Source organism: Letharia lupina, assembly GCF_014066315.1.
Source record: "Letharia lupina isolate WasteWater1 chromosome Unknown contig_18, whole genome shotgun sequence".
NCBI lineage: Eukaryota > Fungi > Ascomycota > Lecanoromycetes > Lecanorales > Parmeliaceae > Letharia > Letharia lupina.
The window spans coordinates 134,098-157,732 of NW_023502987.1; the positions used below are offsets into that span (position 1 = coordinate 134,098).

General features: G+C 50.5%; 8 protein-coding genes across 8 annotated transcripts; 4 read left to right on the plus strand and 4 right to left on the minus strand.

Annotated features, from left to right (window-relative positions):
- Nucleotides 1–241: 241 nt before the first annotated feature.
- On the plus strand, nt 242–1,681 carry HO133_003557 (uncharacterized protein; the record flags this gene model as incomplete). Its single annotated transcript, XM_037294479.1, has 1 exon — nt 242–1,681. The coding sequence occupies one exon, from the start codon at nt 242–244 to the stop codon at nt 1,679–1,681; it is 1,440 nt and encodes a 479-aa protein (XP_037149167.1).
- Nucleotides 1,682–3,096: 1,415 nt separating this feature from the next.
- HO133_003558 (uncharacterized protein) lies at nt 3,097–4,449 on the plus strand (the record flags this gene model as incomplete). Its single annotated transcript, XM_037294480.1, has 1 exon — nt 3,097–4,449. One exon carries the CDS (start codon nt 3,097–3,099, stop codon nt 4,447–4,449), a length of 1,353 nt encoding a protein of 450 aa, XP_037149168.1.
- Nucleotides 4,450–5,072: 623 nt separating this feature from the next.
- On the minus strand, nt 5,073–6,102 carry HO133_003559 (uncharacterized protein; the record flags this gene model as incomplete). Its single annotated transcript, XM_037294481.1, has 3 exons — nt 5,073–5,522; nt 5,568–6,035; nt 6,079–6,102. The coding sequence occupies 3 exons, from the start codon at nt 6,100–6,102 to the stop codon at nt 5,073–5,075; spliced, it is 942 nt and encodes a 313-aa protein (XP_037149169.1).
- A 1,031-nt stretch (nt 6,103–7,133) lies between these two features.
- Nucleotides 7,134–8,432, minus strand: HO133_003560 (uncharacterized protein; the record flags this gene model as incomplete). Its single annotated transcript, XM_037294482.1, has 2 exons — nt 7,134–8,197; nt 8,369–8,432. The coding sequence occupies 2 exons, from the start codon at nt 8,430–8,432 to the stop codon at nt 7,134–7,136; spliced, it is 1,128 nt and encodes a 375-aa protein (XP_037149170.1).
- A 4,009-nt stretch (nt 8,433–12,441) lies between these two features.
- Nucleotides 12,442–13,589, minus strand: HO133_003561 (uncharacterized protein; the record flags this gene model as incomplete). Its single annotated transcript, XM_037294483.1, has 2 exons — nt 12,442–13,380; nt 13,467–13,589. The coding sequence occupies 2 exons, from the start codon at nt 13,587–13,589 to the stop codon at nt 12,442–12,444; spliced, it is 1,062 nt and encodes a 353-aa protein (XP_037149171.1).
- A 381-nt stretch (nt 13,590–13,970) lies between these two features.
- HO133_003562 (uncharacterized protein) lies at nt 13,971–16,701 on the minus strand (the record flags this gene model as incomplete). The annotated part of the gene is made up of 4 exons (XM_037294484.1): nt 13,971–14,245; nt 14,310–16,054; nt 16,104–16,553; nt 16,604–16,701. 4 exons carry the CDS (start codon nt 16,699–16,701, stop codon nt 13,971–13,973), a joined length of 2,568 nt encoding a protein of 855 aa, XP_037149172.1.
- Nucleotides 16,702–17,710: 1,009 nt separating this feature from the next.
- On the plus strand, nt 17,711–20,203 carry HO133_003563 (uncharacterized protein; the record flags this gene model as incomplete). Its single annotated transcript, XM_037294485.1, has 7 exons — nt 17,711–17,815; nt 17,864–17,889; nt 17,950–18,199; nt 18,263–18,650; nt 18,710–18,927; nt 18,976–19,766; nt 19,816–20,203. The coding sequence occupies 7 exons, from the start codon at nt 17,711–17,713 to the stop codon at nt 20,201–20,203; spliced, it is 2,166 nt and encodes a 721-aa protein (XP_037149173.1).
- A 1,240-nt stretch (nt 20,204–21,443) lies between these two features.
- Nucleotides 21,444–23,227, plus strand: HO133_003564 (uncharacterized protein; the record flags this gene model as incomplete). The annotated part of the gene is made up of 4 exons (XM_037294486.1): nt 21,444–21,788; nt 21,853–22,258; nt 22,598–22,998; nt 23,066–23,227. The coding sequence occupies 4 exons, from the start codon at nt 21,444–21,446 to the stop codon at nt 23,225–23,227; spliced, it is 1,314 nt and encodes a 437-aa protein (XP_037149174.1).
- Nucleotides 23,228–23,635: the final 408 nt, after the last annotated feature.

Sequence of the window (23,635 nt, forward strand, 5' to 3'; positions counted from 1 at the left end):
GGAAGTTAAGGATAATGCCAAGCGGGGTTAAGCGAGCCAGTTCAGGCACAGAGGCAAAACATCGCGTTTCCTTGGCACTTTGGCCGGGCAACGACAACAACAAACGTCATTTCTGACTAAAGCTCCCCGAGTCCCCTGCGGTGATTGCTACAGTACATTACGACATCAGAAAAGCAGCAGCGCGCGTTGAAATCCATCGCCACACTGCTCAGTATCTATTTTCACCAAAGTCGCACTAAACATGCAGAGCCCCTCTTTAGACACGCTGTGCATGAGGTCAAATCCTTCAGATAGCACGACACACTTCGTTGAACACATCTACGAGCAACATAAATTCCCCAACACTTTGCAGCCTATCTTCTGCACCCCATTCTCTCTTTCAGATCATCCTCAATTAGAGCGCAAGCCTAGTCAGAAACGGCGCAAGGTGGTAGCCTACAGCACATCGAGCCTTGATCGTGGGAGAGACACCTACTACAAGGACTGGACGGCGAAGGACGCAAGATCTTTCAAACCAGAGCCGACTTTCCTCACGGAGACCGATTCAGAAAGTATTACCACTTTGTGGGAAAAGGTCAGTATGGCAGGTAGCGAGCGTACCCTGCGTTCACAAACAGTTTCTCAATCTGCATCAACGACTTCCAGTAAGAGGCCAAAGCGACCTTCACCTTACGACAAAGACTTTGATTCCCGGATTCTGGTTCCCCGCTCAATCGCAATTGAATCGGGCATCTCCGTCAAGGCCTACATACATTTCGGGGTCAAAGAGCCGACGGGAAATCGCTTTCAACATTATATAAAAGAAAGGGGAGCCAAAGATTCAACACTATGGCTAGAGGATGATGAGGACTTTGTTAACAGGATTGTGGCGGAATACGTCTGCATGGTCCAAAGCGGCTTTTGCGAGGCTGAATTCGCGTTCTACGCCGCTGGGACAATCTTGAAGGCAGAACCTCGTAACGTGAACCTGGCACTGAAGCGTTGCTGGAGAACCGAGAGAACGGTCCAGCTCGTCGCAAAACCTATACTAAAGCAGTCATCGAATTGGGTTCCGCCGCCAGTCATAGCCAACGACAATCACGATCATTCGACAGAATACGAATTCGACCTCCGTCCAGATTGTGCTTTCTGGTTATCTCTTCAACCCTTCAACCAAGATTATGTGACTCAACTTCAACGCATGGTCTTCGTAATCAAAAAACGGATGACCTGCCCATACCTCACAATTGAATTCAAAAAAGACGACGAAATGGAGCAGGCAGCGCTCAACCAGGTCGCCGGGGCTGCGGCTTTAGTCCTCTACAATCGCTTCATCCTGCGGAAGAAGACCATTGGAATTCTAGGGAGGAGTTGGACGAAGTCGCTTGTAAAGACCCTTAGACACTATGGCATTACCTGGACCGGATCGGAGTTCGATATCTGGTGCATCGTACCTGTACTGACCCCGGAATTCGAATGGGCAGGTTGTAAGATGACGGAGGTTTATCATGGAGACTGTATGAACACATCCAGCGTGCGGGAACTGATCAATTGGCTCAATGAGATCCACTGCTGGGGATTGACTGTCCATGGCCCTAGATGCGAGAAGGATATCAAGTTTCGTATGAACGCGCAAGAATCTGGACTGAGGATCTCTGACATTGGCGCGGATTCCGAAGATGAGTCTGATGGATCAAATTAGAGCTGTAAGGATGATCAAGAACGAAGGCATTCTCCTGTACCACAACTCTAGAGTACGGTTGCAGATAGGGAAACCTCCCTTAATCTCAGACCACACGGCGACTTACATAGGACTACATTTGTTCAGTAGCCATGTGGGTAGGAACGTGGACTGGTTAGCAGGCGCGCTGCCAGTAACGGTGGAAGTCGCATTGGTGGGATTCCTGAATAGATACGCGAATGCAATAGCGTTGATAAAGACGGAGATGGCATCATTTGACATTTGACTCAACTGTTTCCTCGTCCAGGATGCTCCACATAGCAGTGTCAACTAGCCATTAAGAGGTTCGTGGCTTGGGAGGTATCCAGGATTGCCCCCCACTAAATCTTGGGCGTAGAACCAACGGAGCGCTGCTCCCTTTCAAACCGAAATCTCGATGTCTTCAAGGATCGGATGTACGATCATAACTACCATGCCTCGTGAGATTGCAAAGATGGCGCCGTTGACCGCATGATAGGTGAACACTACACGATAAGTCAGGATTTGCTTTTGTCGGAAACGTTCGGGAACGTATGTCGCAGTTCGTTCGTATTTTCAACGACTCGATCAGTGCCTCCAGTGTCCAAGGAAATGAAAGTCCTGCGTTAAGAACTCTTCTCCTTGGGAGGATGGTGAGTAATATACAGAAAGACGGCTCTCAATAGTGCGTGAGATGCCCTGGCTTTCCTTGGTCCACTCAATCTCCCTCATTCTCTCTCATTCCTCAACCTGCGAAATAAATTCGTGGACATTTTCTGAATGCTCGAAAATACTTCCAACGGCAGAGATGAAATCGATTTCCAGCCCGAACGAGACAGTGCTCCGAATGCAGCTGGTGGGACCATCGAGCTTGTCAGGCTGCAAAATGCAGACGCGGAATCCTGGGGTTTACAAGTCGAGCTCTACGTAATAGACGATAGCGGTGGCCATTGTCAAGGCAAATTGCCAGTGTGACGGTTCCAGTTGCGTTTTCGGGCCTGGGACAAGAAAACCTATCGTTGTTTCTGGAGATAAAAAGGAGAAGGAGGCAGGTAATCTCCATTTACAAGGCGTCTCGCTCGGAGACTGTATTTCCGAGTTACGAGGCACATATTGAGAATCAGCAGATATCTGATACTCTTGCTGTAGGTGTATCTTTAAGATCAGTGAAATTCTTATAGTCTTGACAGTCAACGTCTCCTACTTAGTGTTTGCTATTGTTCATTTTCCTGATACGAAAGGCCAGGACCGCCTCCGTTATCAAGCTCAATGCCGCCGATATTCGGATGGGGCCTAACGCGCTCAAATATACTCAGCTGGTGCCCCACCATACAACGCGCTGGTATTCACTCGTTAAAAAAACTCTCCCTCTTGAAGTCATTCTCTCCTTTCATCCACCACACCTACCCAGAAACGAAATGGCAGGATTCTCTGACCTTTGCAAAGAGCTCGTCTTGGAGATCTTGCGGCATGTCGCTCCTCGCGATCTCGGTTCAGCATGTGCCGTCACCAAATCTATCTCCTACTTGGCGGCGCCGATTCTCGCAGAGCACCGCAGACTAAAACAATGGTTCTCATCCATCGATAATTTCGGTGATCGAGACCCTGCGTTAGCTAGATTCCTAATCAAGATCCTCGCTAAACCTCGAATCGCTCACTACGTGCGCAGCCTGACCGTGGACAGCTGGGGGCCTGTGTGGGAGGCCATAACTGACAATGCTCGAAGTCCTGCGTCTACAAAGTCCCAGAAATCTCGGTGCCGTTCGAACAATTTGCAGCTCGTCAGGACCGCACTGCAGAAAACGCAGATCATTCGGGCAGACGAGGTAGATGAGTGGCTGCAGGCCATTCAACACTCTACCGAGGATCATCCAATCCTCGCTCTGCTTTTACTCCAGCTACCCAACTTGGAGGATCTCGAGATATCTTCAATTGGAATGCCCATAGAATATCTTTCGAGAACAACTCAAAGGATCAAAAATGCACCTGCAGGCACATACCTCTCCCATTTGAAGCATGTCTCGATCAATATTGACACGGATTGGGAGGATCCTGACTTGATGAAGATTTTCGACTCCTTTATATCACTACCTTCCCTGGCCTCATGTTGTATAGAAGGTTTAACGATTGGCAATGAGGAGCGCGATTTCGAATGGCACCTGCGCCCGCATGAACTAAATATCGTCGACCTCGCTTTCATTCATTGTAATATTGGCGAAAAGGCGCTTTTTGAGGTACTTGGGTGTACTAAGAATCTCAGATCTTTCACCCTTACCTCCCTCAGATCGGATTCCCTTTCTACACGGCAACTGCCGGACTGGTACTGGCTCGGCGTCGGCCTGTTGCACCACGCTAAGCAAAGCCTTGAGAAGTTGATCTTGCTGCCCCAAGGCACTGCATATACTGAGAGCTGTAGTCTTCGCGAGTTCAAAGTGCTGCGAGAGATCGACACCGAGCTGGCTCTGTTCTTCAACGATCCTGACTCCAGTGTCCGAGGCTTTCCCGAGATGCTGCCGCCTTCGATCCGGATCGTCCGTCTAAGGCCTCTAACCTGGCCTTTCATGCCTTCCATGCGCGACGTAGATGTATCCAGAACGTTAGAGCAAATCCGTGAAGCAATACTAAGCACCTTGGAAGTAAAGGACGTGCTGCTACCGCAGCTATCTGAAATTCATGTGTTCACTGGGGACGACGCGCCAAACAATGTCTTTTGGGATATACCAAAAGCTTGCGATGCACAAGGAGTCTTGTTCTCGTTCAGTGTGCGATGACACCAATTATATCCACACCGCCCGTAATATTGCTCACACTCCATCGGGCGGCCTCCATGTTCCCACGCCAACCGCCTTTTCCAACATCTGTTGTTCCATACCTGCAGCTCACGTACACCTCTTAATGCAACAGACAATGGCGTACTCCCTCAAAGTTGCCAACATGATGTGACTTGTTTAATTCTGAGTCGTATTTGTATCATCGTCCGCAAGGGCTACACAGCCGTACCTTTCTGAAAACACCACACCATGACTAACATCAGACACGTGTACTTAGACACTGAAAAACTTCCATAGCCCAAGTCAGCGATGCCGGTGTTCTTAACAGCCTAAGATGAAACAGCATGTTTGAAGGCAAACAGACAGCTGATTGGCCAAATGATTCTTTAAAGTTTTCCCATCTTACATCGCTTAGCAAAATACCCTTCCTTTTCCTTGGACACTCAAGTCAGATTTTACGCTTTCGGAACTACCTAGCATCCGCAGCCGTGAATCCACTACAATATTATGAATCCCGATCGATGACGAAGACATCAACATCTCGGTCGAATTTGAAGAGCTGTATGTCCTGGCATATCCCCACGGCCTGACTGCGCTGTTGCACCAGGACGCCGTCGCTAGCCTCATGCCATAAAAGCCTGCATAGTCCCAGCGACAAGGCCACCGAGAGACACAATATACGCCGAGACGGCAAAAGCTGTTTGAACATCGTGTTGCAGTGCAGCCCAGCATATGCCAAAAGCAAGGCTCCCGAAGATGAACAAGATGAGGATGAGAAGCCAGACTCGTGCGACGACCCAGCCTTCGACGAGGTGGATTCCCCATCCCACGCTGGTGCCTTGCTGTGGACAAACTGAAAGCTTGGCTTTGCGCTTTTTCGGCGCTCGGAGACATGTTATCGACCTCTCATTCGCATCCTCGGGGTGGTGGAAGAGATGCGCCATCAGATTTTCGCCTACGGGAGGGACCAGGTCGCAAGGTTGGTAGAGGTATTCATGTTTTCTCGTCTCCGGGGGCATGTCGGGTACCTTGCGGATGTCTACGAGATCTTTGATGTGCAGTTCAAACTGACCCTTTGCATAAGCGAGACCTCTTTAGGCGTGTTTTTATTGGCTTACCTGAACGAAACGGATACTCTGGACCTTTTTGAATGAAAATACCCGGGCCCATTTGCTTTTCAGTCTCACATAAGTTTGCTTGAGATCCTGGAAGAGCTCCTTGTCAGATGAGGTGCAACAGAGGTCTAGTTGCGTAAGACTCGTGGGCCGCTCCTTTGATCTCGCACAGACTAGCAGCCAGTGGCGTTCCGGATCGCAATCTATGGATATTGAATCGTCGGCTCTGCCCCGTAAACATGGCTCATAGGATCGAGATGGAGTCTCCAATGATATATCGTTATCCCACGAACGCGGGCTTTGGGCACTGACAGTGGTTGGTGGACTTTTTGCTCGGGAGTTTGCGGCCGACCTTTGATCTTGGCTGGGTCCAGAGCCGGTTGCAGCCTTCTTATTCAACCGCTTTTCAAGGTCTCTGGCAGCGCCAGGCCGTCGCTCTATAAAGTCGTCAAACATGCGACGGCCGCAACGCTGTTAGACTTGATCAGTACAAAAACTAATCAGTTTGGACTACCAAGGATTGCTTACGCATTTCCATCGCACGCGACATTTGCCTCTTTCTAGTAATGGCTCACTCAGACCCACAACTCGGAGGCTTTTCAGAAGCATGGCCTTCATCGTGCTGAACACCGTCACCGAGGGAATAAAAGGTTAGGCGTATCACTGTTGACGCCGGAAGTGATGCAGGGGTGAATTTGATTGGCGCTATCCAAGGCTCTCTTGCGTCCTTGGTTCAGTTTATGTGGCTTGTCTCCCACAACATCGTTGGACTCGTGATGCCTAGTCCGGTTTTCGTCGCGGGGCTCGTCAAGGCTGGTAGATCTTTCAGCTCTCGAGTTCCAACATAATACTCTTGTTGATTTGAGAGTCTCAAGATTCCGTAAGACCAGATTTCGCCTCGAGCTTCCTGTTACGCATGGCTGGTCAATCAGAAGACTCAGCAGCCTTTTATGATTGCCTTTCAGGTTGGACACTCTCAGAGTGGCATCGTGGCATTTCCGGCATTCAGTACGACCTAGACGGATTTTGGGCAGAATTCCCGCCTGGCACTGTCGAGGCAGGAGAGATGGTCTGCAGAGAGCATGCCAATAGACTCTGGTGAGATTGCCGAGAACAGTGTCATCGATAGACGACAGGCAGAAAGCCCTGACATCGGTCTGAGCTTTGGTACCATAACATGGAGATCGCCAAAGAACGAAGCCGCTTTTGCAAGTCCAGAACCCGGGGAAGGGTCTTGAAATCCATTCATCGATGCTAGATTGGTCTTTCGAGCCTTGGCACTCTCTCAACGAAGGAACAGCTGCTGAAATTGACTGCCATCGACTCTGGCGAAGAACCCACTGTAGTATTCTATACAGATGGCACAGGGTGATCGTTGACAAACTTCCTTGGCCAACATTAGCAGGTTCTGTAAGGTATAGTCTTCACAAGCTCACCAAAAACTTCAAGCGAGAAAAAAGTAAAGGCTTGAACTAAGCGAGCGGCCAAAGGACCTGTTGAACTTCTTTTCTCTGCTGATATTGCCTTTCTTTCGATACAATCGGCACCTTTGACGGTAATTATGTTCAGTTACTGAGGTTTCGTTATGAGAACAGGTTGAGCATTCGGAAATGTGGATCCATCAATAAAGGCTCGGACATTATCACGGAGGAAGACCATGACAAGCTTTCTCGCATAGATGCAGTCATAGAATGGTCCCTCTAGAAGCTTTCGTTCGCCGGCGGTCAGTGCAAATTCGCTTGGTTTAGCGTGTGAGATGTTGCTCGTGCGCATCAGGGCATCCGACAGCATGCTCAGTATGGTGTGCAGTACGCTGGTACCGAGATCTTGCGACATTCGGCGTATTGCCAACCATGGTCTGGGGGTCCTTGTATGAACGGACGCCAAATCATCCATCATTGATCCAGTTGGCGCTTTAGCGCAAATGCTGTCCATACGGCTCTTGATCACGTCTGGCTTCATGAGGGAAATTGTGTCGAGGAAATGGTATCTCATAATCAAAACTTGAAGCTGAAACCGCGGGAAGGTTCTCGACGCCTGTGTGGTTGCACTTATATTTGATGGAAGCTGAATTTTGGGAGGCCCCGCGCTCATCCATGAGTCGATTGCGGAACTGCTCTGCGATCTCGCCAGGGTACTTCTTCGTGTACAATTCTCTTTCGAGTTGCTTTCCCGAAGGAGACTGAGTGGGCAGGCTTTCCATTCTGCGAGCTGTAAGGCATCACTCGCTCTTGTCGCAGACGGCGACGCTCTCGGCAGAGAAGGGTCCCCTTCAATGTTGTCTTCTAGCTTGTCCGATGGCGGCGAAGGACTAGATTTGGTGGCGATGCTTGCGGTAGTGGTGGCGACCAGGTCCGCGCTCTCAGCTGTGGGCCCAAGACTGGCACTTCCAGTATTCTCAAGATCATAGCCAGGTGTCGTGATCTGCCGTCCACGCCTCTCCATTTCAAGTTTAAGGATTTCTTGCTGCAGTTGATTGATGATGTCGATCGATCGTTGTACCCCTTTGTCATCAGCCTGCTCCTTGCTTTCCAAACATTCTATGCGATCCCATTCCTGCTGTTGCCCGTGGCGATTTGTCGTTATCTTGTCGCAGAGACTACACTTCTTCTGCAGTTGAAAGACCTCGTAGGCTGTTTTCAAGCCGCAAGATCTTCCACGCGGACAAAAGCGACTGCAACGACGTCTGAAATGGCCGAACTTGAAATCTCCGCAATCGAACTGGTACTGATCGTAAAAGCACATGGTGAATGTCGAATCCCAGGACTTAGAAAAAGACAACACCAGTCAACGACTACCCGTACGTGCCTTGATCAAACAGAAGAGTAAGTGGATGAAAGGGGACTTCTTTTGCTGAGGCGGTTTCATGTTGCCGTAGGATTCATCTCGCGACGAAGAACAGAGACAAATACTCAGAGCCATGTCCATACACTAAGACATGACGTACCCGATGCATCAGCCACTCTTCACGAATCGCTTTAGTCTCACCAATCGACGAAATGATGGCTCGAGCGTATACTCTATGCGCCATCGCGCGCTGCAATCCTACTGGCTAAGCGTACAGCCTTTTACCACAGCCTTGCGCTAGCAATTTCCTTTGGCATGACACAAGGCATTCTTAGGCAAAGGCGCGCATGATGTCGTGGTAGTCTATGCTCTGTACAGCTCGACCTTTGGGATATATGCGACATTCGAAAATGGAACTGCCTCCTTCTGTCAACCCTTTGACATGTCAGCCTCCTTAGAAAATGTTTTTTATTTGGGTTTTGACAGTCCTGTACCATACGGTGTCTCATGGTCTCACTTGAGCCAAGGTGAGATGAGACTTGGAGGAACAGATGACTGTTGACAGAAGAACGAGATGGTATTGTATGACCAGCTGCAATTTGCGAGCACGAAAGAGGCAGTGAACCCGTCCTTGCGAACTTCTCACATATCTACTTACGTCTGCTTGTCAGACGTGCAATAAAGGAGAATCACATGAAGAGATTGCATAACGCCAAGCCATTCCCACACGGCCGACCATCGGTCGGTCTCATCAGAACATTCCTCCCGCCTCATAAACTTCCTCATCAGCCAGCTCCGCCATCGTTCCTTTCCCGCCTCCAGCATCATGCCGTAAAGCTTTCCTACCATATGCCTACGATCCTACGTGCGATTTCTCATGATCCCACTGCCCACCAGACCAACCTGTCTCTCTTGCCAATCTCTCCAGATCTCTCCTCCGCCTCCGCTCAGTCCACGCCGCAAAAACCAGACTCAGCAGGAGCAACAGACCCAGCGGAACCCCAACTCCCACCCCAACCTTGGTCGCGTCAGAATTCGAATGCCCGGCGGGTTTCGCAGTCACCGTGGTGACTGCAGTAGTACTCGTGCCGTTGGTGCCGTTGACCGTTGACGCCGCCAAGGTGACGGGCGCATACGGCCTTCCGAAAACGTTGCCGAAGGTCGCATTGCAGCAGCTGGTGGTCTGCTCCAGCGAGCAGCAGAACTCGCCGTTGTAATTACCAGAACCGCCACAGGGGACTGCCGCGACCGATCTGAAGGGGACCGCTAGGATAAGGGAAACAGCGATCAGCTTGACCGAACATTATTGCCATGCCATCACCAGTTCCTGTTCGATGCCGCCCGAGATTTACAGAACGGATGGAAGTGACTCACCATCCAGGCAGTCGCTGGCGCAATTACCCGAATTCCACGACTTGTCCGTACAAGCGCCTCGATACGGATAGTACTGATTGTTCAAGCAGTAACCGCCGGTGGTGCAAATGTCAGCCGCAGTGCAGCAAGCGCTGCCCGCGCTGTCAGGGCCCGCAAGGGTGGAGTTGCAGAGCTCGAAGCCGGTTGCTATGCTCTTGTCGGGGTAATAGCACGTTGCATGTCAAGTCATCATGAGCCTTCGACCGCTGATATGAGGATCTGTAGGAAATCATAGGGAGTGCCCTGTTTTTGGGGGAGGATACGCAGCGCATTGGGATTCCCAGGATCCGCAGCTGGATACAGTGCGGCATCCTTCGTTGAGTATTGCGATTCCATTTAGGGGCTGTGAGGCTGCGAGATGCTCCCGCTGCGCCGCCATGGGACGTCAGCTTCTGTTCTGAAACGGCCGACCGGAGTATCAGCTTGAGTGAGGATCGGTCTTGGAAAGGGAAGCTCGTAACAATATAGATCTTTGACATTCGAAGAAATCCTTTAACGAGGAACGTAGATTCATGAATGATGTTGTATCCGAAAAAGATGAATGGGGGCACCGCGGAGGGAAGACAGTAGCGATGAACGTGCCAAGTTGCATCTAGTCCTCATAGTCGCCACTATCATCTAAATGCATCGAATCAGACCAACGCGAAAGATTACTGTAAACTCCATACCTCCAATTGCTCCCGTTGAGAAACACACAGCCCTCATATCATATTTGAACACGAACATATTGGACGATGAAAAAAGGACATCGATTTAGTATTCTTTCAACAACAGGCACACGCGTTGTTTTCCCGGCTCCTAGAATTTCCCCTTGTCCTGCACCCGAGATCATGAACTCCGAACGGCACGGATCCCTCACAGCGCTCGAAAATCTGAAGCATCGCGACTTCTACCAAAAAGGGCCACCAGCGAAACAGCCTAGCCTAGTATGAAGACAACTCCAATAGCTAATGCTTATTAGAACTCCCATACGTTGATAAGTTCAAAGACCTCAAAGGCACAGTCAACTCTGCAGGCCTTACTCTAATGTCAAACATGGGGCTGTTGGCGGCGCTGCCATCTCTCCTGGGCATGAAAGGTTTCTTGTCTGTCTTGCGGTATCTTTCAGTCCTAAGTGTCTAGGAGGACACGCCGTCCAAGCCTGTCGCTTCGAGTCCGAAGACAAGCAGTCGTTGACTCTCCCGCGCTACTGATAGCGAACAGCTCGAGGTTCAAATCGAGGAGATAGACATACTTCAATCTATCCCAACCCTCGCTTAGTCGCAGCCTCTCTTAACTCGTCGTCTCCAAACATACTAGACGACCCCTCTCCAATGAACACACAGCGTCAAATATCCTCACTCAAAGCATTCTTGGAAATTAGCATCACATCCACCTCGCCTAGATCGCAAAGCTACCTCATGGGCGCCGGGAACTGTAGGACGGCAAGGCGATTACAAAGCAATCCAGCAACTCTGTACTCTTCCCCAGTGATCAAGCGAACCATACATCGAACGCTGGTCGACGCTTTCAAGCTCACGAACGAGCCAGGTGGAAATAATGCTCTATCCTTCCATCCATCGACAGCCACAACCTCGACATCCAATCAGATGCAATCAGCCAAGAAACCCAGTACGGAGCTCGAGGACGGCGAAGACCCCGGGGTATACGGAGTCTAGAGCTAGCGACTGGCGAGAGCTAATCGTCATTACTCATGTGAAGGCGTCCGGGGTAGCACGAGCGTCGAGTCGACGAATGACTAGACATCCATATCATTGTTGTCGTGCCACACGACCCCTTCACATCCCACATCCCAAGTCTCGATCTATCACGTGCGGTGATGCTCAACGGACCCTGCACACACAATTTCGCGGACTCGAACGAGATATGCGAAGCGAGGGAAGGAAAGTCGATATCAAATCCGGCGGGTCGGTTTTTACCCCGACGGGATGCAAACGCATGCTCGATCTCCCCCGCAATCCGTGCGTGATGCCCGCCACGCCAGGCTTCACTGCCTTCGATGACCCATCGACCGTAGTCAATGGGGGAGTCTGGAGATTTGACCGAAGCAGCAAAATGCGCGTGGATCAGCAGCCTGGGTCCCACATCCACCGGACAGCGATGCGCTCAACCATCGGAATCTCATTCAGACGAGGAAAAGAGGAGGAGCAATGCAAGAGACAATATCATGGCCGAAAATCCCGCCGAACGGTCGATCGCAGAAAAACGCTCGACCGGGACGGTCTCCGGCGGCGGGGGCCGAGCCCGAGTCGATAGGTACGTGAAGAGACGGTGGGTGTTTTCCGCGCCGCAGTTCTTGACGGCAAAGGCGTACACGACTATGCTCAGGGGAGGATCGCCTCTGCGAGTGGACAGGATCTGTTGGGTGAGCGGAAAAAGGGAAGGAGGCAAAGTGTGATCTCGCAAGCCGATCTTTTCTCATATGCATCGTCGGGTCGCGCTCTCGAGTCTCTGGGAGGTTTGATGCGGGATCTTATTCAGCAGCGCTTGACATATCTCGTCGGTGGTGAAGGAGCTCGGAAGACATTGAGGAAACGTGAATGCAAGATAAATGGCGATTGTAGGAAATCCAATATATATATATACATAGTCGTGCACCTCAGTTTATGTCAACGTTTAAAAGCAGAAAATCCGAAGATTATAGAGTTACCATGATGTCGGATCTAAATCTATGCAATCAATACCGTCCCAGAACCACCCCTCCGTCACCCGCAAACTCCTCATTCAACCCATCCAACGCCCCCCACATCTCCGCAATCTTCATCCCCCTCTTCCTCTCCTCTTCCACCTTCTCCCACGTCCACTCCCCATCCTCATTTCCAACACCAGCCTTCAAGCTCGCAACTACCACATCCTCCGTGTTTCCAGGCGTTATGTGATCGACAATCGATACAGCCGCAGCAGTGTTCGACGTCGACTCTGGAGTCGACGTTGGAGTGGCGGAAGGAATTTGGTAGTCTGCGGGTTTTGGAGGCAGGAGCTCGGAGGCTCTGAATACGCGTTCGGGGGGGATGGTCAGGCGGCCTTTTTTCAAGACGTATTTGGCGATGCCGGTGGCGAAGATGGCGGGATGTGGTGACGGTGTTGTGTTTCCATTGGCAACAATTCCATCAATTTCTGCGTCGTGATCTTTCTGCCGTCTTCCGTTCCGCCAAGGCTGCAGCATATAACTCTTCGGCCTGAAAACCCCGGGCTTAACGAAATGCGAGATTACATAAAACCACTTTCGATCCCAACAAAGCACCCGAGTCCACACTTCGAACTTCTCATACGGCTTGATCTCCTTTCTAAATTGACAGCTCACACCACCTAATCTGATGTCAAATCTCCCCTTTCCCATTGCTCCATCACCTCTTCCCTCTTTCTCTTCCAGTGCAAGCTCCTTCCTCGTCTTGTCTAAACCATGTGAGCAGAGGGATACTAAGAGCTCGAGTCGCCCGACGTCAAAGTCGGAGAAGTAGGTCGAGTTGGATTTGTGCAAATTGTAGTCGCATTCGAGGAACCCGGAGCGGGAGGAGGTTATGAGGGGTTGGAAGAGTGTAGAGGGGCCGGGAGTGGTCGTTAAGCGGAGGCGGGATGTGCGGCGCTGGGCGAAGAGGCCTTTTAAGAGCCGGATCTGGGGAGCGGGATGTCAGTCTGGAGGGCTATGATTCAAAGGCTCGGTGTATGCGATAAGAGGAGAAGGGAACCGGGAGGTCTTACGTGCCAGACAAAGGGTAAGCTTTTAAGATTCAGAAGGGCGAAGATGAGAGCGAGAAACTTCCAGACGCCAGCCTTGCCAGCGAAGCCGAGCTTGCTGCGCAGAGTGGACAATGTTGGCGCCATTGCTTGAACTGGGAAGATTTGGTAACTTGCTCGGACGCGGTAAGGACAGTGGTGAGAGCCACAGATTGAATTTGAAGAAAACAAAGGCAAAGGGATTTAGACATGGCCCAAGGGCGAAGAGGCTGTACTTAAGCCTCTCCCTGCCTGCACATGGACGCCGTTATTAGGAGACAGGAGACGGAAGGCTTGGAATCCTCCGATCGAGGCGGATTGACACGATATTTACCTCGGCATAGAAATGCTTGGCGCCAAGACATGGCATGCTGCTGCCCCCTTTGAGGCTTCGCCGCACGGCCGTATACCATTTTCTAAGTGTTAAACTAATTAAATGATGTAGATGTCTTCTGTTAACCAAATATACAAGGCCTCAGGCCTGTAATTTCATATTTCATCGTCTTCCTCCTCTACAGCCGCCTTTCCATGCCCGTTGAGTTTCCGCATCTGTACATCATCCTGGCCACTCATAGCCATAGCCTGCCTTCCCGCATTACTCTCCTCTAAGAACTCTCGCAGGCGCTTCTTGCCCTCCTCCAATGCTTGGGCTGAAGCTGCATTGGCCATCTGGTACATTGGACCCCAGAGATTAAGGGTGTAGGTGACATAGGCGCCGACGCCAAAAAGGATCAGGAAGATGAAATAGACAGGATTTCGAAGCACTGTGAGTGTATGAGTACTGTACGGCGTTGTGATAGTAGAGGGAGCAGGAAATGTTCATCTCACCAGCAACAATCTCATTCCATCCCAGCGCCAGAAGCAACCCATAGAAATACAAAGGCACCTGAGTCATGCCTCCGATAGCACTTCTCTTCGCCTCAACATAAACCCCATCAGCAGTCTTCTTGAACCGAGTCGTCACATCCTGTTTTTTGGCATCACTCAATATCAACATTTCTTCTTCCAAGCTTTTGCCTTCTTCCTCATCCACACCGCCGATTGGCGTGAGGTCCTCTTCGTCTGCGGGAGTTGCTTCAGGCGGCGCATTGCCAATCCAGTCATCCAATGGTGGTGGTGTCGATGTGTGCGAGGATTGGAATCGCGACAGCAAGGGTATCAATGTGAGTGTCGACTCTCGTGCTTTGGTGTAGATGCCTTCGATATCATCCGTAGGGCGCCATATCCTTGGCACACCAGCTTCGTCGTAGCGGAACTTGTCCTCGAAGTTCTCCCGAAGCTTCAAAAGCAAGTTCCCTTCCATCATCTCCTCATCAATTTTCGCACGCAGCACACCCCATGATTTTCGTCTCAGTCTCCATAAACCCACATCCACCTCACCAGGACTTGCGTCGAAGCTCTTCGCACGATCTGTGAACCTTCGCTCGGCTTCTTGCACAGTCTTGATGAAGACGTTCCATATCCGGTCCCAAATCTCTGTTTCACTGCCCCTTTCACCTGTCTCTGGGGCACCTGAGCCCCCTCTTCCAGACCCCAGCGCGTTGAACTCCAAGCCTACTAACTCGCCGAGCCGTGATCGTACCCAGCGCTCAACACGCGTCGCCAATCGGCGCATTTCCTCTCGTCTGAGTCGTCCGCTGACCTCATTCAGGTCCTTCTGGTAGAGGGACATCTCCTGCTTGTAACTGCTCCATGGTGCCCCTTCGACCAGAACGCCCCTGGCTTCTTTGTCATACTTCGATAAAGCATTCTTCTTCTCCCGATCTACGATTTCAGCGAAATCGTAGCTTGCACCCTTTTTCTGCCCAGCTTTCACAGCGGCGCTCACTGCATCACTGAAATCTTTGACTCCGGACTTATGTGCGGCCGAGAGCTGGCCTTGGAACAGTACCTTGAGACGTCCGTCGATCTTGCTCTCCAACTCTCCCTTCTTCCGTGCATAGACACCCTTATGGTATCTGCTTGCCTCCGTCTCAAATGCCTTGACCGTCTTCATCCTAGCTGTTCGCATTGCAGCTCCTAAGCCTCCAAGGACCTCCAGTTGGCCCAATCGAGTGCCCTCAGCCTGCTTATTCTCAAATGGTATGATCGTCTCATCGAATCCTTCAAGGACCTCCCGCGATATCTCGTCACACCGGAATTGTGCCATCAACTCTTGTTGTGTAGGCAAGTCCAAGTCCTTGTTGTTCACAATCTGATCCCAAACCTGCTGTGCGTAAATCGAGAATCCATCCGCAGGGATCCGTCGGTGGTACTCCGATAGGAAGACCCCATCAGACTCTTGATCACTTTTGAAAGCATCCCGTCTTGGATCTCGGAAGCCTTCTCTGAATCTTGAGCCCAACTTCTCCACCTCGGAGACAAACCGGTCTGGTTGGAGTATCTTATGTGGCAGCGCCGCGAAAGCAAAGTCAAAGTAATCCCCAATCTTCGACTTTTCCAAGCCTGGCGGTTTGTTCAGGCCTGACCAGATGCGCGTGAGATCTTGTATGAGCGTGTTCCGAAGATTTGCGAGTGGCGTAGTGCCTAGGTGATCGCGGATGACGAAGAAGAGTAATGACCGTGGATTCGATCTGTCTCCGTTTAGCACCTTATTCACAGCCCAGAGCCTGATGCGCATACTTTTTGTCCTTTAGGAACAGTTCGAGATTGACCTCGAAGACCACCTTCAGCAACCCCATGTTTGCACCTTGATACAGTCCTACTTGGTGCTCCCAAATATTGACTATGAGAACTTCGCTCGTGGCCAACGCGAACAAGGCACTCTTGCGTTCGAAGTCTTGGTCCTCGCCGCGTTCCCTGCCGTCTGTGCCCTCGACATCCATGACCAGGATATTGTCCGCCATTGTCTTTGAATCTGTCACTGCATGGGACTTTTTATTCTTCGACATCCATATTCCCTTTGTAGTCTGCCTCCTATCGTCCTCGGCCATGACCCCAAACTCAGTACCAAACAGGTAGTTTAGCAGCGTAGATTTTCCGGTTGACTGCGATCCAAAGACAGATATAAGATGATAATTGAAGCCAGCGGGCGAGACTTTCTCGAAGGATAGGTAATTCGGGAGGGTAGGACTAGGTCTGGTCAGTCTTTCCCGAGCCCACGTACGGACGCGGGCGCCTACTTGAATTCCTGGTTCTCGTTGATGACCTGTATTCCACGCTCATACTGCTCTTTTGTGGGCTTCTCGCCCATGTTTGCAAAGTGGCCATTAACAGACATGATGGGAGGCGCTGTGGGGTGCCGAGTGCTGATGGAAGGGCGACGAGGTGAAGATAGGGCAGCCATGACGCAAGCAAGGATTCAAAAAGGGGTACAAGCTACCAAGGCTCCAGATTTGATGTGGCGGGCAGTGATTAGCTCAAATTGGTATTGGGAGTGTGATCAACCTTTTTTATTTTTTTGGTTGGTGTTCGCCCTCACAGCGAATAGCTCCCGGAGTGACGCCAAGCCTGTCTGCTGCTAGATTAGCGCATGTGCGATTTAACGGCCGAGGTCTGACCTCACCCATGTCACCAAGACCTTGTCGTCTGCTCACATCTCCCCATCGTCTTTACGCTATCAATTATCAACAGATTTTTGCAATATTAAGAGGATCGCATGAAAGAGCTATGGGCACACTTTCTATGTGGTATACGCCTGGTCATCATAACAAAGGCATTCATACCCACTCTGCTTACTATTCTCTGCGAGAGTGGCATGCTCAAATTTGTAGCAACCGGGCTTGGAGGAAGATACAACCTGGCAAGGGCCTTGAAGTAACAAACAAAAAAAAAGGGAAACGCCTTACCACTGTCTTAGGACACTAGCTCAATGAAACCAAAGAATTCTCTGTCAACGAGCGAAGAGCGTGGACTAAAGTCTTGTTGTCGAGCCGTAGTCGCTGAAGGAGATGAAAGTCTGGAATGCGTAGACTCTGTTTAGGAGTATCGATTGCTCTAGAAGGGGCATTTACGATCGGTGGCTGAGTCGAAAAGACACGATGTCCTGTGCTCGCCCTTGTCTTTTTCACTTCAAATTCAGAGCCAGCTCATTTCCTGTTTCTGCGGCTTGCATGACATGTGCATGTCGCATAACCTCCTTTGGGTCTACTGCATGCATTTTCCCGTCATTTCTTTGGCCACTAGCAAACAATCTTCCTTCCCTCACCATCACTTCCATTCTTCCATTCTTCCACAGAACAGAACGGTCTCTCACCGTACACTACTTTCTACTGCAGATTGTGCTCATCATGGCAGACAACTCATCAGCAAAGAGCCTGGCTGATCCTGTCCTCTTGGAGACGATCGACAAGCTGTTCCAACACAACATTGGCGAATACGTCTCTCTTCCCCAGGTAGGTATCTAGGATCATCAGGCGAGAAGCTGACTGACATTGCCATAGCTACTTGTAGTAGGTGATCAATCAAGGTACGTCAAGCAGCGGCAAGCAGCGCGTAGCAGCCAATCAGCCACTAATGATTCATACAGTGGAAAAAGCTCGGTGCTTGAAGGCCTCACAGCCCTGCCTTTCCCACGTGACAGTGGACTTTGCACCAGATTCGCCACTCACATTACATTCAGAAGGACTGCCACGACAGAGGTCTCCGTGTCAATACTTCCCAGCGCAAACGCGCACCCTGATCACGCAGAGAGACTCAAGAAGTACCAGAGAAATCTCGAAACTTTGGACCAGCCAAAATTCGCAGACGATCCAACGTTCGCAGAAATCTTACGAGAGGTGAGCCTTATCAGACCATCCCAACAATAATCACTTTCGGCTCATGCACTAAACTGCGGAAAGGTACACAAGCTCATGGGCCTCAAAGGCTTTGGAGCTCCTGATGAAAGAGCCGATACATTTTCTGACGATGTGCTGAAGATTGAGATCTGTGGCCCGAAGCAACAGCACTTGAGCGTCATTGACGTTCCGGGAATTTTCAGAAATACCACAGTAGGCGTGACCACGGACTCAGACATTGAGGTTGTCAGAAATATGGTGAATCAGTATATGAGGAACCCAAGGTCGGTCATTCTTGCAGTCATCCCAGCAAATGTCGATATTGCCACCCAAGAGATCTTGAAGATGGCGGAGAAATGTGACACAGAGGGTCAGAGAACCTTGGGGGTTTTGACCAAGCCAGATCTCGTCGATAAAGGGGCCGAGCATCGCGTCGTTGATCTTGTGGAAGGTAAGTCACATGTTACAGACCTCCGCAGAAAAGATGCCCACGGTACTGACCTTCAATAGGTCGAAGCTATAAACTCAAGCTCGGCTGGTCGATGGTCAGGAATCCTGGGCAATCGGAGCTCGAGAATCCTAGCTTTGATAGACACGCCTCGGAGAAAAATTTCTTCAAGAGCAAAGAACCCTGGGCCAGACTCCAGAAAAACCGCGTTGGCGTTGAGTCTCTTCAGGGACAGCTCCGCGACATCCTGACGGAGATGGTGAAGAAGGAGTTCCCAAATGTATGGCTTGGTCTCCAAAGATGTGGAATTCCGCAGCTGATTTTCTAGGTAAAATCCGACATCAATAGAAGACTGAATGAGCGCAAGAGACAACTGGAGTCGCTTGGGCCTTGCCGGGAAAATCGAGAACAACAGCGCGAGTATTTGCTCAACCTTGCGACCCGATTCCATAGCACAACCTCCCTTGCCTTGGCAGCCCGCTACGGGGCCGACGACCTCTTTGACAGCGTCCCGGGCCTGAAATTAGCCACAGCTGTGGCTGATCGCAATACGATCTTCGCTGACGATGTTTGGAAGAGAGGTCACACTATGACATTCAGCCAAGGTTCTGAGCTGTCCGAGGAGGGTGATCACGTCGAAGGAACCGAGGAGGATGATGACGAGGACTCCAATGAGCAATCTCACAGTGTTCGTCAAACAGGGCCCGAGCCTGAACTTGATGACATCCTACACGAGGACTGCGAAGTGCCAATGCCAAAGCCAACGGGTATCATACCGTGGCTCGATAAGGTCTACAAGAGCTCTCGGGGATTTGAGCTGGGAACGTTCGATGCGTCGCTTCTTCCTATCATTTGGAAGCAGCAGTCCGCCAATTGGGATAATCTCGCACTAGGCTACGTTAGTGATGTCGTGTCCCATGTCCACAACTTCATCCTTGCTCTAATTGCAGCTATCTGCGAGGACCAACGCGTTCAGTCGGCACTCGTGTCGGTGCTCATGGATGGTCTGATAGAACGCTATAAAAAGAGTATCGATCATGCAAACTTCATCCTCTACGTCGAGAGAAATGGCACTCCGCTAACAGAGAACCACTACTTCGCCGACAACCTCGAGAAATGGTATGTACAGAGCACGAAACCCTCAGCTACCGACACTGACATTTCAAAGCCGACAGCAACGTTTGAAGGCGCTCATGGAGAAAATGAAATTCGACGTTGAAGATCACGGCGACGTGGTGAGAGTTGACGACATCCTGCAAACTTCGACCGCAAGCAACACTGATCACACTATCCGTGACCTTCATGATATCCTCAAGTCCTATTACAAAGTGGCTCGCAAGCGCTTTGTGGACGTCGTCTGCATGCAAGCAGTGGATCACTACCTTCTTACAGGACCTACTGCGCCGGTCCGGCTGTTTTCTCCGAACTTTGTGAGTGGGTTGGAGGAGGCTCAGTTGGATCGTATCGCAGGGGAAGATGTCTCTACGAAGAGGAAGCGGGAAGAGCTGAAGCGCGAGATCGAGAACCTGAGAAATGGGAAAAAGATCCTTGTCTAGTCGAGCGAACCACTTCGGCCTACAGTTGTTCCTGACTCTGTGTACGATCAGACAGACAATACTCCTGCATACACGAGTAAACTGTCCAACTCGAAACCCGACTGATACTTTACAAGATCGCTACAAAACTGGCACGAAAAGACCAAACGCGTATAAATATGCTTCAATCAGTTCATGAAGCGCCCCTCACAATGTCTCCAAATGGAGATCACTCCTCCGCAGTATCCCTCCCTCGTCCGTCCTCATATCTCCATGGCTGTATGTCTCTTCCGATATCTCTTCCGTAGCTACTCTTCACTGTACCCTGCTCAGCAATCTTGAAGCCTCTATCACTAGAATCGGGAGACCAACCAACGCCTCTGCCCAGAAACCCCACCGTATCACACTTCCGATAAGAGCCTTCTCCACGGCGCATGATACGATTCGTTTGACTCTGAAACATGTTATGTCACCGCGGTCAAGTTCCACCGAACATTTGGCCAACACAACCTGGTGAGTTGCTAAGGTATCAATTCGATTGATGATAAAAACCTTGTTTCCGTAAAAGCCGTTCCTATGCTCAGAATATGGGGCGTTCCTTGAGATCACTGAAGGGGTTGTCTCTCTTGTTTTCGTCAGTCATCTTGGAGATTTTTGTTCTCTGAGCTTACGATACAACCATAGCTTCTCCAGCACTGCTTATTTTATGTACGTTCTCGAGTCTGAATTGACAAGGCTGAGTAGCGCCGTAGTCCTAAGTCCAAAACATAAGGCTGCCATTCATACCACGACACCATGACTCAAATCTCCTTCAAAACCTGCTGATTCAGTTTTCCAAGTTTGCAAACCCCGCATACAGTAAATCCACTCATTAGTGCTCGCAAACAGTGAGGCCATACAGAAATGACGCATGCACAAGTAGATATGTAGATATATGATTGGGCATATCCAACACTGGGGCAGCTAAGACCTTTCTGGACATGCAAATAGCCCAGAAAGGCCCCCCAGCGCTAGAAAAACTCCCATGTTTAAGCGACATGACCTGGAGTGAAAATGAAGCTATATATAGGTGTGGGTGGGAACAATTCGAATGAAGAGCCCACTACTGGTGCAGTGACCATACAAATAGTACTCGCCATGGCCACCTGTCTCCCTACTATCGCATATCGCATATTGATGGAACGGTTGATCAAACAACCACCAACGCTATGGCCTCATAATGGACCCACTAACCCACAGTCCCACTGTTGCGAACACCATCATGTACGAACACCAGATGAAAGTCGACTTAGGAGAAGAAATGTACAACACCTGCGACGCAGGCTCCCTCTCCGCCATCCTCGCATACCTCTCCAACCATAAACTCCAAAACCCCTCCTCTGATCCCCCTCTCTCAACCATAATGTACGTCGCCGCCGGCAAGGACCACTCCCTCATCGACCAACACTGTCTCGCCTCCGGCGGTAAAGTGACCAGTCAAGTCATGGACCACATCCGCAACAACCGCTCGATCAAAACCTACGACGCCATCCTCGCCGCCGAAGCCGTAGACGTCAACGACGTCATGGGGTACATGGGAGACATGCTCACCTGGTTCGCGACCGATGTTCGTCAAGCTCTGCCTATCCCATGGCGCGGACACCAATCGCAACCTCTTTGGAAACTATGAGACCGCACTGGCGATGGTAGCCGAGGAGGCTTCGGTAGCGATGGCTGTACGCTACTTGACAACCAAGCTGGAGAACAACACCGTGGACATTACCCCGCACGCCGCAATCCCTGGTAACCTCCTCCCACCAAGAGACGCATCACCTTGTCCGCTCGATGAAGACTGCGGCCCAATAGTGGTCGGTCCAACTCCGACTACCACTTCGTCCATTTCAGTTCCATCAGCCACGACATGCACAGTCCATCATGGACCGGTCCCTATTGGCACAGAATGTTTCGAGAGCGGACCTCATGCGGGACAGTGTATCACCTTCGAGTGTCTCGAATTGCCAAATGCTTGTGGTTGTCCAAACGCATCGCCGCCAGCGGCAAGCAAGGAAAAGCGAAACGAAGCTGCTTCGTCTGACTGTGAGCTTGACGGAGGATGTAGTCCAAATACTGTCGATCCTATCGTCCTAATGCCGATTTCCACGTCATCCGCATCACTTCCATCAGGCACGACATGCACAGATTATCGTGGATCAGACCCTCTTGGTTTCAAATGCTTCACGAGCGGACCTCACGCGGGACAATGTATCAACTTCTTGTATCTCGAACACCCAGATGTTTGTGGATGTCCAGCGCCAGATGTGAAAGAACGCAGCGAGGTAAACAGGCATGATCCGTGTCTCGGTCGCTGTGTTCTTCGCTCTAAAAACTCCCTGACCCATATGTGACAGACCGCACCGAGCAAACGCTAATCCGAAGGCGACAATTTCATCGGCGAGCCTACTCCCGTCTGTACTGACGAAGATCCCAGACGCGGGCAATGTTCTCAAACCACTCCACGCCGCACCGTCTTACCCACGCTCGTCAAAACATCCTGCGAATTGGACGGCTCGGGCTGTGTATGCCTTGATTGCGAGGAAGAAAAACACAACGAATCTGAAGATATTGGGGAGGTCTGCTTTGTGAACGGAACATGCGCTCCGACTATCGAATGCTTAGAGTTCCCTGATTCCTCAACATGTTTGACACCAAAGGAGAAACGTAGCGAAGCTCTTCCGATCGGCTTCATCTGCTTCGAAAACGGAACATGCACAACCTTCGAATGCCTAGATCACCCTGATTCTCCAGGCTGCGCGACAGAAAAGGAGAAGCGTAGTGAGGTAGGTTGTATCCTTTACTCATCAAGACTTCTCTACCAAAGATCGTTGCTGAACACATTTGAATCAGGACGCACAAGTTAAGCGTGACGACTCAGCCTGGCCTATGCGCGGAGGTTATGGTCCAGTCTGCGTCGAGCCCGTTTGCGAGTCCTGTCCAGATCTCCCCGAGTGTGCGGGTGTTCTCAAGCGGAGCCCACAGGAGACATGTCACCAATGTGGCCCGTCGTGATGGGCATGGCGTTTATTCGTGCAATGAACCATTGTTGAAATAAATTGAAACGGCTCAAAAAGAGTATTTTGGTAAGCATGGATGATAGCTTCGTATTTTCTTATTCAGTGCTGTACGTTGCGAGAGAAGGTAGATTGACAGGTAGCTCGTGGGGATTACACGCCCGTTCAAACACATTGGCTTTTTGTAGCTTGCAGAAGTGACACCCTCCCAGCCTGTCTTAGTTCTATTTTCAAATTTCCATGCAACTGAACGATCGGATTTTGCTTTCTTATCTAGGAAATCTGAGGACGCATTGATTCCCTGTCGGTTCCTCTACTGTCCAAGTTGCCTTCTCTCAAATAGTCCAATCAGTATCAACCACCAACAGACTCGAATCATCAACCCGATGTGCATAGACGAGATACA